At 43.9% G+C, this 14,619-nt stretch overlaps 1 protein-coding gene across 1 annotated transcript in view; it reads left to right on the forward strand.

Moving 5' to 3' along the window:
* The window catches only part of DZIP1 (DAZ interacting zinc finger protein 1), a 32,985-nt gene that overhangs the window by 4,952 nt on the left and 13,414 nt on the right, over positions 1 to 14,619 (forward strand). Inside the window, exons 4-11 of the mRNA XM_056862132.1 lie at positions 1,580 to 1,664; positions 3,460 to 3,587; positions 4,763 to 4,924; positions 7,715 to 7,852; positions 8,809 to 8,871; positions 10,695 to 10,835; positions 11,569 to 11,617; positions 12,392 to 12,448. Coding sequence (XP_056718110.1) covers positions 1,580 to 1,664; positions 3,460 to 3,587; positions 4,763 to 4,924; positions 7,715 to 7,852; positions 8,809 to 8,871; positions 10,695 to 10,835; positions 11,569 to 11,617; positions 12,392 to 12,448 — 823 coding nt within the window. The remainder of the gene's footprint in view (positions 1 to 1,579; positions 1,665 to 3,459; positions 3,588 to 4,762; positions 4,925 to 7,714; positions 7,853 to 8,808; positions 8,872 to 10,694; positions 10,836 to 11,568; positions 11,618 to 12,391; positions 12,449 to 14,619) is intronic.

The following is a 14,619-nucleotide window of genomic DNA, read 5'->3' on the forward strand; positions in this document are numbered from 1 at the left end:
GACTGTATGTAAGTAGGCATTGGGCCACGCATACTTTGGGGGGGGGGGAACAAACCAGTAACTGGTAACTAAACATAAATCTCTTCACAAATTAGCATCATTTTACTTTGTATTTAGTGCATGAAGCCAGAAACATGAAAATGTTAATCGAATATGACTGCTGTCGCAATGCGAGACAGCATCGAGGGACCCAACTCCAAACCTCTTCCTTTCCCTTTAAGTGTGAAAGTACTTTGTCGCTGCATATAATTTATGTTTATTTATGAATAAGACTAATTTAAGAGCTTCAGTACACGGCTCATCGCTACCAACTCTACTGTACCATGGCTCTACAGCAGTTGCCTGTGGAATAAGGCATGCATCCGCTGCAGACAAGTGGGATAGTTATAACATGAGTATTTAGTCAGATAATAATGTTTTATGGCCAATTTAATGCATTAAATCACTTGGCACATTTTGGACGAGGAATCCCTGCTGCGTTTTGGCATTTCCACAGCATCCAGCCCCTTTCTGCCAGGGCCTTTTGTGTCCTTGCGTTTTCTCCCAACAAAAATGTAACTTAATTATTTATGCTCTTAGTGGCTGTTATGAGACATTTATATTTAATAGCACAGTAGCTATCGGTAGTAGGCTGTTAAATAGTAGATGAGAGTTGAGAATTCAGCCGTAGGAATTGGGTCCTGGTTCTGCTGAACAAGTTCTTGAATTGCCATTTACATGTGTTTCACACCATGCCCGCTGATTGCCTTAAATGTGGCAGTAGCAGCTCCTTCAAGAACATAAATACATTAGGAGCAAGAAGCAAGTGATTGCAAGATCAGGCATCTGCAAATCACGAACAGAAGAAAAGCTAAGCCAGTTCCTTTTCCATTCTTTATGCGTTAACAAATGAGCGAGTGTTTGTCTCTTTGTCTAACAAATTGAAAACGTAAAAGTAGTACAGCCGATCAGAGCTGGGGCCGTTAATTTGTTTTATGGATCTGAAGCCGTTTAATATATGTAAAAGTATTTGAGATCTCAGTTAACTGTACACTTTACAATGTTTTGTTTTAACGAAGCTTTTTGGGGAGCGAGCTACCTGGAATATTTCATCTGTTTCTAGTAAACCCCATTCAAAAAGCTTAAATTTTTGCAGAAAAGCCAGCCATACAGTTACGAATGGGTTCCAGGCTAGCATGAAATATGCAGACATATTTCCTCAGTGTGGTGTAGTGGTTAAGAGCGGTGGTTTGGAGCAGTGGACTTCAATCTGGAGAACGGGGTTTTATTCCCCACTCCTCCACATGAGTGTTGGATGCTAATCTGGTAAACCAGGTTGTTTTCTCCATTCCTTCACATGAAGCCTGCTAGGTGACCTTGGGCTAGTCACAGTTCTCTTAGAGCTCTCTCAGTGCCACCTACCTCACAGGGTGTCTGTCGTGGGGAGGGGAAGGTGATTGTAAGCCAGTTTGATTCTCCCTTAGGTGGTAGAGAAAGTCGGCATACAAAAAACAACTCCTCTTCCTCCTTCTTTTTATTCTTATTATTACATATACCAGTGTGTTTTTAAAAAATCAAACCCTCTACTTTTATTTTGCAGTGTCAATTCTGTGAAAAAAGTTTTATGAACTATTCCTTCCTGCGCAATCATTTGCAGCGTCGCCACGCCGAAGAATCACACAATGGTAAGCTGAGGTTCTGGAAGAAAAATAATGCATACTTCAGAATTGGCTGTTCATCTTTTTTTTTCTAGCATAGGAAGTATAACAAAATACCACTCAGAGGAGTGGGGTTTGGAGTCCATCACCTTAACACAGTTAAAAGTAGTCATGACTCAGGGTACAATCATGTGCACACTTAACCCTGGGAGTAAGTCCCATTGAATACAATGCAACTTTCTTCCAAGTAATCGTGCATAGGATGAGCCTACACATAGGAATGCCAACTGCCCGGAGGAAAAACAAATGTCCTGTCCATTTAATAGAGGCGTAATGGGAGGCGTAGAGTGGTAAGCCGCAGTACTGCAGTCCAAATCTCTGCTCACGACCCGAGTTCGATCCCGATAGAAGTCTGTTTCAGGTAGCCGGCTCAAGGTTGACTCAGCCTTCCATCCTTCCGAGGTTGGTAAAATGAGTACACAGCTTCCTGGGGGTAAAGGGAAGACGAATGGGGAAGGCACTGGCAAACCACCCCGTAAACATAGTCTGCCTAGTAAGCGTCGGGTTGTGACGTCACCCCATGGGTCAGGAATGACCCGATGCTTGCACAGGGGACTACCCTGTGCACAGGGGGACTACCTTTACCTTTATTTACCAGTTAATATTATTTTCTACCCTGTCTTGAAAAGCTTCGCTTGCCCATTTCTATGCATTAAACCTCTGTTGAAGAGTTAGAACATTTTTCCCAGGCCTGTTGGCAACCCTGCTTATGTGGCATGCCTGAATTTCATTCGTATCAGCTATTTGACTGACAGTCAAATCCTGTGCAGGTTTACTAGAAGTCCCATTTTAGCCAGTGGGGCTTACTCCCAGGTATTGGATCCCCCTGTCAGCTACTAATGGTATTCTGCCCAAACCCTCACCGCTTCCTTTTCTCTGACATAATTGAACCTGTAATCACCGCAGTCTTTGCGCTAGTGATTTGGAGGCAGCTGAAAAGAGCTTTTTCTTTATTCAGATCATTGCCTGTACCATTTTGTTGTTCTTGTTTCCTTCCTATAGTAATCTCCATGGCAGCTGCTGCCTGATTAGATTAAAGAGGATTGATTTCTTTGTGTGTGGGGTGGGGGGCGGACTGCTAGCTCTGAAAGAAATTATGAAGTTTTTTCCCCCTCCTCAGCAGTTAAGCTTTCCTGTCCTCTCTTTTTTTTCCTTTTGCCTTGCAGAGGTGAGTCCTGTAACAAAAACGATAACTGAAATGACAAAAAAAAATCTTGTGGAATCTCAATTTCAAATTTCAATACTTTATTGGCATACCATCAAGAAGTCGATCAAATAAAACCAACCCTCTAAACATAATTTAACCTCCGCCTCTTAATAATTTCATCAAAAAATTTAGCCACAGATTCAGTAGTCTCAGAATCTCAGGAGGATAACAACAATTTGATCTTACTATCATCAGCTTGATCTACATGATTTGAGAGAAAGGGATCTAAAAGGACCGCACGAATTTCACAATAAAATGGACAATACAAGAGCATATGGTCAATACTTTCAATCTCTCCCAGGGCACATTTACACACCCTGGCAGAGTATGGAATTTTCTTATATCTCTTGTGGAACTTTAATTTATGAAGTTGTATTTTTCCATGTTTCCAGGGAGTCTCCTGAACTTTCTCTCCCGTCAAATGGAGTGGGTTTTATTGCTTTTGGGGTTGGCGTGAAAGCCAACCGGGACTTCAGTGATGGAAAGGTTTCTGTGGGAAGGGGAGGGTTTCCCAAAAGGTAACGGAAATATCACCAAATGTGTATTCCTTTCAAGCAGATCAGAAAAAGAAAGCACAGACAGATAAACTACAGGAGGAGATTGACAAGCTGAAGGATCAGTTGCAGCTCACCAGGACACAGTTAGAAGCCGAGCAGCATGCTCATATGGCCAAATTGACTAAGGTGGGGCATATTTTGCATCAATATTCTGCTGCTAGATTTTGTACAATTATAGTCTTAATTTATTGCCTGAGCTATGATCATGTAGGTTATATTTCATATTTAATGCCATTGACTATGCTAGAATAGAACTGAATTTTTAAAATGGCTCTACCCCTCTTTCAGTGGCAGCAGATTGAGGTTTAAATAATCTTGACGGGGCTGCTTCGGCTGTAGGATAATCTAAGGAGCAGGGCTAATTTTGATCAGTAAATGCGGCGGAAGGGCTTTGGCGTAGATTGTCGGGGCTGGTCTTCTGTGGGCAAGCTGGCAGGCATCCGAGAAGTAGCACAGGTGGTCATTTGAACAGGCGTGCAGGGATGGGTACCTCAGAGCAGTTTAATCTGTGCCTGAGTGACGAATTGCCTAAATGAAAGAGCCAGGCTAGAATTTCATTTAGAAGAAGAGTTGGTTTTTATACCCCGCTTTTCTGTACTTGAGTCTCAAACCAACTTACAATCCCCTTCTCCTCCCCACAAGACACCTTGTGAGGTAGGTGAGGCTGAGAGAATTCGGAGAGAACTGTGACTAGCCCAAGGTCACCCAGCTGGCTGCATGTGGAGGAGTGGGGAAATGTCAGTTCATCAGATTAGAGTCTGCTGCTCATGTGGAAGAGTGGGGAAATTTCCAGAAATTTCCCCACTCAGAGGTGGCAACCCTACCGTTCACCATACTCAGGGTTCCTAAGGTGGCGTACATTAAAGCCAGTACACCGATGTTGTGTGTGTGCACGCACTGTCAAGTCACAGCTGACTTACGGCAACCCTGTAGAGTTTTCAAGGCGAGATGTTCAGAGGTGGTTTGTCATTGCCTTGCTTCCGCACCAACCGAGTTCTGAGAGAACTGTGACTGGCCCAAGGTCACCCAGCAGGCTTCATCGAATTGAACCCGGTTCTCCAGATTAGAGTTGGCCGCTCTTAACCACTTCGCCATGCTGGCTCAGGAGGAACCCTGACCCCTGCTTAGTTATTTCTGTGGGAAAACAAGCTTCTGAAAAGCCGGTGGGGTGTCCTCCAGCAGATAAAATATAACTTGGATTTCTCGACAAAGAACTTTGGGCTGCTAACTTTGTGCTGTTTTGAACTCTCGTGCTTATTGCTTTTTTGGCGGAATTCTCAGCATAACTTGAACGATTTCAGGAACATGAGGAGCACCGGTCAAAAGAGGAGGAGTTTCGGCACTTGTTCCACAGATGGAAAGAAGAGGAAAAAGAAAAACTGGCCACCGAGTTAGAGAAAGTAAAAGAGATGTTTATGAAGGAGTTTAAAGAGCTAACTGCAAAGAATACAGAGTTGGAAAACGTAAGTATTTGGAATACAGAGTTTCAAACATAATGATACTTGGGAGTGCCGAATATAACTTTTTGAAATGTAATTGCTGGATCCTTTGAGCTAAAGTTTTATAAAATTCTTGGTATAGCAAGACAAAGACAAAATATGCCAAAGCCCCTAAACCTGTCTCTCTCCCTCCCCATTTTAGTTAGGAGCCAAACAATTATGGAAGCAAGCCTTCTGCATGTGTATCCCTGAGTGGATGACAGTCTTTGCATGCATGTGGGTGTTGTGTTCGTGGTCCTTCCCTTTGCTCGAGATGCTGGCCCGCACGCATGGAGACCTCTTTAGAAATCAGTACCAATCAGCATTTCAGGAGTTGGGAGCAGATGGCTGTATTTATTCCTCGACTATCACGAAACAGCGGGTGGGCAGAAAGCTTGGGTCCTGTGACAGAAGAAGAAGAGTTGGTTTGTTATATGCCAACTTTCTCTACCACTTAAGGAAGAATCAAACCGGCTTACAATCGCCTTCCCTTCCTCTCCCTGCCCTGTGAGGTAGGTGGGGCTAAGAAGGTGTGACTAGCCCAAGATCACCAAGCTGACTTCATGTGTAGGAGTGGGGAAACAAAACCAGTTCACCAGATTAGCATCTGCCGCTCATGTGGAGGAGTGGGGAATCAAACCTGGTTCTCCAGATCAGTGTCCACTGCTCCAAACCATGGCTCTTAACCACTACACCATGCTGGCTCTCTTTGTGCTTCTCTCTGGCCATTGTGGATCCCTTCTTCAAACGTGAAACTGCTTATACGGAATCAGACCCTTGGTCCATCCAAGTCAGTATTGTCTAGACTCTACTCAGACCGGCAGCGGCTCTCCAGGTTCTCAAGCAGCGGTCTTTCACGTCGCCTACTGCCAGATTCTTTAACTGGAGATGCCAGGGATTGTACCTGGGTCCTTCTGCATGCCAAGCAGTTGCTCTGCCACTGAGCCACAGCCCCTCCCCAAGGGGTGCTTGCTTCCTCTGCCAGTAGCACTTCTGGGTGCATAAAGGCTCCTAAAACGTCTACATACAGAAGTCCTAGCGGCAGAGGAAGCAAGCACCACAGCAGGGGAAAGCCTTCATGCTGGCTGGAAAGAAGGAGTTGGTTTGTTATATGCCGACTTTCTCTACTACTTAAGGAAGAATCAAACCGGCTTACAATCACCTTCCCCTCCCCTTGACAGACACCCTGTGAGGTGAGAGAGTGGGGCTGAGAGTGTGTGACTAGCCCAAGGTCACCCAGCTGGCTTCACGTGGAGGAGTGGGGAAACAAATGCAGTTCACCAGATTAGCCTCCGCCACTCAAGAAGGCGCGGGGGGAACGATGTCATAGGATCCAAGCCAAGGACTGGATTTGAAAGAGGGCTTTGTGCAGGGAGCGCTGGCTGCTACGCACACGTAGCTGGATCGGGACCAATATTAAAAAGTGATTGAGGAGGCATTCTTAAACATGCAGGGAAGTGGCATTACTCACAAAGAAATGCCAAAATCTTTACCGAGAAATCTGGATGCGACATTGAAATTCTGGTTTAAAAAAAAAACCCCACATCATTCAAATTTGTCCTAAATTATGCAAATGTTGTGGTATTTTTGTTCTAATTGCGAACACGCATGAACATTATTTCGTTCTTTAAAAAATAGCCAAAGTTAATAGATGTTTGTATTAAAGCTGAAAGTTGCATTTTGGTATGAAAACCGTGTTAACGTGACGTTTAATTACTAAAGCCCTATCACAGGCAGCACAGATTTTATTTTGGGATTAATTTTGAAAATCAGAGTAAGATGTGCAGTTTTGAATATTTTGCCTTACTATATTCTGTGTTTTCCTTCTACAGAATTAGAATTTTCTTCCCTTTACTTACAGGTTTGTAGTGGAAACAGGAGTAAGAGGAGTATAGAATAAGCAGCGTATGCAGTTAAAGGAAGCTGAAAGATGTTATGAGTGAGGAACTTGTAGTTTTGCAGGGATCAGAAACTCAGTTCTTTGAACAATAACACTTTTTAAGACACAAATATTCCTAGCTGAACAGGAAAACATGCAGACAGATCTAGGGGCCCAGAGCTCTCTTGGGCAATTTCTGCTGTTCTTTCAATCGTTCAGGAGGCAAGAGACTGCAGCTGGAATGATTGTTCCCCTTCCCTGCAGAATAGTTGATTTGTGCAGTTGTTTGCTGCTCAGAGAGGGCTTTGTGTGTGCAGCAGTACCATGTGCCAAATTGGAATCAAGGTCACTGAGGATGATCCAGCAAAAACTGAAATTTAGAAATCCTGCTCTCATACAGAATTTCTGTAATTAACTATTAAGCAGTATTCCTAGGTGGGTATTAAGCATTTAATCACCCTGTTGTAATTGGAATTTTTTAAAAAGATGTTTGCCAACAGGATTCTCTCCTCCATTTTTATCCTCACAACAATTCTGTGACATTGGTTAGGTGGAGGAAGAATGGCTTGCCCAGGGTCACCCAGTGAGTTTCATGATGAGCAGCGACTTGAACCACCACTATATTCCCGTAAACCATCCTGGCAAGTTGCAGTCAATATTTTGCTCGCTATAAGCATTTTTCTAGCAGTATGTTTGCTCATTCATCTGTCTATCTGCAACATTTTTGGCTCACCTTTCTCTAAAAAGGACTAAAGGCATATTACAATGCTACTCGAAACCATAAAAAGAATTCATAACGATATTTAAAAGAGGCCTATCTCAGGTTTCCATTCTGTAGCGCTTTCTTGCAATATGTATCGGGATTATCGTTTTTCTTCCCCCCCTTTTACTCTTAGTATCTGATAGAATTACAGAAGTCCAACAAACACTTGAAATCCAATTTAGGCTCATTAAAAGACAGCTATGAATTTACGGAAGAGAAACCTCGGAATGCTGCAGACGACCAGAATGTAATTCAGCTTCTTGAAAGACAGGTAATTTGTGACTGAAGTTGATGAGCTGAGTCCCCTTGTTCCTGTTTATGCAAGAGAGGGCATTAGCACTCAAACGCTGGATCCCTGAGGTGGTCTTCATCTGCTTTTTTAAGGCAGGAAGCACCAATTCCAGAGCCCCAAGCTTGCAAACATGTGATTTGGAGTCAGGGTAAATGTGCGCTTCAGTCTATGATTGTGTTTATATTTCACGTCGTATCAAAATTGTAAAACATACTGTAGTAAAACGAACGGCCTAATAATACGATAAAGCCTTTGTGAATTAACATATATTAATGTTTATAATACTAATTAACAATCATCTGATAATAATCTACTGGTGGTCCCTGACCCTAAGAGTGTGCGGCTGTCCTCGACGAGAGCCAGGGCCTTCTCAGCCCTGGCACCAGCCTGGTGGAATGCTCTGTCTGGTGACATCAGGGCCCTGCGGGATCTTAAAAAGTTCCCCAGGGCCTGCAAGACAGAACCATTCTGCCAGGCCTGTGGTTGAGGGCAGCTGCGAGTATCATTTTGCTGGCCTCCCTACCCCCCCCCCAACTGAGGGGGTAACCTGCTGCTTATCTCAGGCAACATGAGTGGAATTTAGGCACCATCTGGAGTTTTGAAGTCTCAAGTCCAGGCTGGTTGAGGAGTTGGGAGGAAAATGTGCAATTGGGCAAATTAGGGATGCAAGAGGAAAATTCTCCACTTTGTGTATTGGGGAGGGTGGCTCATGACCAGGTAAATTGGGGAGGGAGGAGTGGGGAAGAAAAAGGGCAATTAGTTTGAGCAGGGTGGGGCGAAGCTGGAGGGAATGGATTTCCCCTCTCCTGTGAATCTTCATGGTATGTTCATGAGGTCATGTTCCTGAGTCTTTATGCTATGTTTTGTTTAGTTGAATTTAAATATAAAGTATACACTTCCAAATGGTCGAACAGAATGTGCTGTGTTTTACACAGGAAACTAAATGGGCGTCCAAAGTACAAACTCTTCAAGAAGAACATGAAGATGAAAAACACCAGGTAAAGCTATACATCAGTCTTGTTATACACAAAGCTATCTTAATTGAGGGCAAGCGACCTTGGGGTTGTAGTGGATAGTTCAATGAAAATGTCAACCCAGCGCACTGCAGCAGTGAAAAAGACAAACTCTATGCTGGGGATTATTAGAAAAGACACTGAAATAAAACAGCCAATATTATAATGCCCCTGCATAGATCTATGGTGTAGCTACATTTGTAGTTTTGTTCACCATGGTTGCTTATGCATGGGTACTTTCACTCATGTTCGCCCCCGGTCTGACTCAGTTGTTCCTTGGAATAATGTATGAGTGTTCTGTCCATTAGAGGTGACCTCGTGTCCAGCCCTTGCAAATCCTGGGTCTTCCCACTGCAGTTAAAACCCAATTATTTGATCTCTCCTGAGATCAGCTCAGGTGAAATCTCCGTGCATAAGCCAAAGCGCGGGACACGGAAGCCTAGGGGGTGACTTATTTCTCCCAGTAACCACCACAGCCAATTACAAAGCAGTGTTTCAAGGGGCGGGAATTCAAATGCTTCCTGCTTTCTCAGAATTGCTTCTGAGCAGAAAGGATTTTAAAATTGCGCTTAAAATGGCGCTTGCCCCTCCTGTTTCTTTTAGAGAGCTCTGTGGTTTTTTTCCTTTTTAAAATGGCACTTGGGTTTCCAGAGGGGTAGGGGAACTGGACGTTTCTCTCACAGTAAGCACTACAGCCAATTACAAAGCAGTGTTTCAAGGGGCAGGGACTCAAATGCTTCCTGATTTGAGCTTGGTGACTACTGGTGCATAACAATTTTTGGATTCGCAACAGAAAAGCGTGGGTCCAGCAAGCAACAAACCCCAGGTAAAACTCCCATGCATAAACGACCCATATCTTAAAAGGGACAGTGCAGAGTTAGCAAAGTACAGAGGACAACCAAGATGATTAAGAGGTTAGAGCACCTTTTCCTATGAGGAAAGGCTGAAGAGTCTGGGATTTCTCAGTTCAAAAAAGAGACAACTTAAAGGGGCTCATGATAGAGATTCATAAAATCATGCAAATGAATTGACATCCATGGGCATAGGGGATTTGGCAGATTCATAGAGGGTAGGTCTATCAGTTGCTGCTCGCCATGGTGACTAAAGGGGTACCTCCATGTTCAGAGGCAGCAAACCTCTGAATACCAGTGCCAGGAGGCAGCGTCAGGGGAAGGCCTCGGCCTTTACACTGTTGTGTTGTGGCCCTCCAGGATGACTGGTTGGCTTCTGTGTGAGACAGGATGCTGGGCTAGATGGACCACTGGACCACTAGATGGACCACTGATCTTCTCCAACACGGTTCGCTGTATATTTATAAAATAAAAGTAGATACATTCCAGAGATTGAGAGGAGGAAAGGGAGGGGTCTGGGTACAGCTCTTCTGTGGGATTTTATTTGTTTTAAGTGTGCTTCAGCTGCTCCGTGCTTTCTTTGTGCTCTGGGCTCCTTCAAACCCTAATCTCTTTGGTCTAATAATGTCTATATAGTATTCCTTCATGCATTTATCTTATTTTATTGCTCCTCTGTGCATGCTGCTCTTCAGGCGCTGCAAAGGTGGTCGTCCACTCACGCTAGGCATGTGGGCACTCCTTGAGAAACATTCGGTGCAAGCAGAAGTGCCCAGCGCCAGAGGACGAACCTTCGCAGCACCCGGAGAGAAGCACACGCGGAGCAAAGGTATAGGTTACAAAGCCTTAATCGAACGACGCCTTTAAAAAATAAAATAAAATATAGGTAGTGTTAGAATCTTTCAGGGGACATTTAGAACACTCTGTTTTTCCTGGACTTGTATTTTTTTCCCCGTTAAGCTTCTGTCCCAAATTGAGAAGCTCAAGGTATCAGTGACCGAGGACCTGAACGCAAGCAACGCCTTTTATAAGAAGAGGATAGAAGAACTGGGGCAGAGGCTTCAGGAGCAGAACGAGCTTATTATCGCACAGAAGCACCAGGTCCGTCGCGTACCGGAGACCCCCGGAGGCCAAACGAGGGGGCAGTCTGGCACACTCCTAGGAGCCCCTCTGTCAGCCCAACTATTTTGGATGTTCCGAAGCAGACACTGGGGCCCTGTTTGCCCCCCATGCCAGTCTGCTGGTAGAGATCCCCCCCGGTAACATTAGCTTCCAGTTTTGTGTGTGTGTGTGTTAACTGCCATCAAGTTGCTTCCGACTCATGGCGACCCTATGAATGAAAGTCCTCCAAAACATCCTATCTTTGGCAGCCTTGCTCAGACCTTGCAAATTGAGGGCTGTGGCTTCCTTTATTGGGTCAATCCATCTCTTGTTGGGTCTTCCTCTTTTGCTGCTGCCCTCAACATTTCCTAGCATGATGGTCTTTTCCAGTGACTCCTGTCTTCTCATAATGTGACCAAAATACGATAGCCTCAGTTTAGTCATTTTAGCTTCTAGGGTCAGTTCAGGCTTGATTTGATCTATAACCCACTGGTTTGTTTATTTGGCAGTCCGTGGTATCCGTAACACTCTCCTCCAGTGTTGTAATTTCCCTTCCTCCATCTGTGCCAGGGCCTCAATCCATACAGCCCCCCCCCCAACAGTCTCCCATTAACATAAAAATTACGTTGGGAAATCCCAGTCACTGATCTTCCATGTCTTGGGTGGGTTGACCACAACTGGCAGGTTATTGTTCGTAAATCTGTATCTGGTCTTCACCGTTTTTGTATTTCAGATACAAAAATTGGCTACCAAGTCAGTAGAAAGCATCAAGCTGTCTGATGGTAAGTAGAAATTAGAAGCAAGGGGAACTTTAAAATAACATTTATTTAAACATTTATTTATTTATTTATTTATTTTCCTGATTTCTAGCCCAGCCTCAATTCCCAACCAAGGCTGGGCTCTCATCTGCTTGATAGACAGTGGGGTATGTCCTAATATTTAATTAAGGTATTAAACTATTTAGTTTGGAGGTAGCCTCATCACCCCTGTACGTACCAGAGGCGAAGGGGAGAGGGTCAGCTGGAGCAGCCTGCCTGGCAGTGGCCTCCATACAGCAGAATTTGGTCCCACCCCTGCCAGTCAACACAGGAGGAAGAGCCACTTAAGTTGGAGGAAGGCTACTGGAATAATTCCTTAATATGGCGTAGGAAAATACCGTATTTTTCCGTGTATAAGATGCCCCCATGTATAAGACAACCCCTGTTTTTTTGAACCCAAAATTAAGAAATCGGGTCATCTTATACATGGGGGTGTGTACGAAAAAATACGGGCGGGAAAGAGAGCGGGGACCATCGGAAGGCCGGATGCCAGCTGGCCAAGGGAACCGGGCTCATCCCCGCATGCTCTCTTCCCCGCCCATCAGCTGACAGGCAGGGAAAAGAGCAGCAACCTTCCGTGTCTAAAACGACCCCCATTTTTTCCTAATTTTTTAACGAAAAAAACATCATCTTATACAAGGAAAAATACGGTAACTCCTGTTTTTTGCAATTGCGTTGAGAAGGGTATTTAGAAGTACAAGGATCTGCAGTCTCTGTCTTTTCCCTTCGCCTTTCCAGCAAAAACTTCAGCCCCGAATGTCGTCCCGCCTAAGTCAAGTCTGCCATCTGTGCATGGTGAGTTTCCTCAATAGATGTGGAATCTTTAATGATCATTGTCTCCTAAGACGACAGTAAGGAACAGCTAAATTGAATTAACAGAGCAGTGATTTTTCCATTACTCTCTTCTCAAAGATATTGATCAGATCAGCATCAAGGTTCATGTGTAAATTCAACATTTTTGGCATTTTCGTCCTGAGCAGTAATTCGTTCTGCAGCCAGTCAAAGCTTTTTAACGGAGCAAGGCTTGTTTGTAAAGTTCTGCTGTACTGAAATAAACAGGGCTGGGCCAAAATCCGGATTATTGCCCACAGCCGCACAATTGAGAAACATATTAACAATGTTTGAGGCCACCTGACTCTTGGGACAGCCGCCGCAGACTGCCAATAGTGGGGCCAACCTTGAATAAAACTCACAGGAACTGTAAAATACTATACAACCGTATTAATTTCAGTTTTATCTCATAAGAACATAAGAAAGGCCATGCTGGATCAGACCAAGGCCCATCAAGTCCAGCAGTCTGTTCACATAGCGGCCAACCAGGTGCCTCCAGGAAGCCCACAAACAAGATGACTGCAGCAGCATTATCCTGCCTGTGTTCCACAGCACCTAATATAATCATGCTCCCCTGATACTGGAGATAATAGGCATGCATCATGACTAGTATTCATTTTGACTAGTAGGCATGGATAGCTCTCTCCTCCATGAACATGTCCACTCCCCGCTTAAAAGCCTTCCAAGTTGGCGGCCATCACTACCTCCTGGGGCAGGGAGTTCCACAATTTAACTCACAAATCTTCGAACACGCTAAACATTTTTAAAATACAGAAACCGATATGTTGACTCTACCAATTCGTAAGGCCATGTTTATTACATGGAAATCCCAGTCCTGTTTTTTGAAACGGATGCCCCCTCTGGCCTCTTGCAGACGGAGGTTGATGGCCGTGCAGACAACTTTCTCTCGAGCTGTCATATGCCGTGATAGCTGTCAGCTCCACTAAGCCAATCACTCATCTTTGAAAGAGCAAAGGTGAAAGGAATATTTTCCATGCTTTCACCAATCACTGTTTTATCTGTTTCCTCTGGTTTTGACAGGAGAGGAAAGTTGTCACCATTAAATTTAAATCCACACTTGTATTGACTGTTACTGTTTCTTTTCCTTTCTAGTGTGGGGAGTAGGAGTTGTGATTGCTGATAATCCTTCTAAGTATACACAAAAGAGCTATCCTTTTTCAGTTTTCAAAAGAAAAGGGGTGTGTGGGTTTAATACCACAATTGGTATTCGTTTTGGATGATGTTGCTGGTGATTATTTATTTTTATTTATCTCTGCAGGTCTTTTCGGTCTTTTTCTCTCTTTCTCTTTCCCTACCTTGCTCCACCCCTGCTGGCCTTTTTTATAATTAGTTTTAAAACTGTGCCTTAAAGGGGAAACCCTGACTCACCTCCTTTCTAGCAACAGACTGTATGAGTCTGATAAGACTTGTGTTGCTGTTTTAGTAAATAAGCTTGTTGAATCATTCAGAGTTGTAGTAATGATTCACGCTTATGGATAAATAAATGGCTTGGATCCACTGGAACATACACGACGTCTACTTCGGCCCTGAGTTGCACAGTTTAAAAACATAAGGTACCATCTTGGGTATATTAAATCAGTGGGAAATTAAATTTTTGGCTCCATCTCAGAGAAAGTCGTGCCGAATTTCTGTCAAAATCGGCAGGGATTACAGTGCAATCCTAAAGAGAGTTACTCCACCGTAAGCCCATTCATTCCAAGGGGCTTAGACAGGAGAAACTCTACGTAATATTGCTCTGTTTATCAAGTCACGACTAGCTAGACTTGTAAACAATTTGTTGGCAAGTGTTGGCAGACGACCTTTGTCGGCAACACGCATTGTTGAGTAGAAAGGAGGAACGGTGTTAACCAGCGGGTTGATATGAAGTGGTAATTAATCACATTTGAATGATATTTCTTCCATGCTATTGTTTGTGCACGTTGGAATCGGGAATGGGATTTTTGGCGTGCACACATTACCCTCCCCACGGAAAGCCCATTAACTTTATACTTTTTTATTTATGAACTTTATTCTTACTAACTTTAATGATGCTGCTCATGTAGCCAATTCAGCCTTCAACAGGGTCACACTGAGATTGAAACTAAAGAAAAAGGAACTATGTATTTTTAAATTTG

Source organism: Euleptes europaea, chromosome 16 (genome assembly GCF_029931775.1).
Source record: "Euleptes europaea isolate rEulEur1 chromosome 16, rEulEur1.hap1, whole genome shotgun sequence".
In the NCBI taxonomy this organism is placed as follows: Eukaryota; Metazoa; Chordata; class Lepidosauria; order Squamata; family Sphaerodactylidae; genus Euleptes; species Euleptes europaea.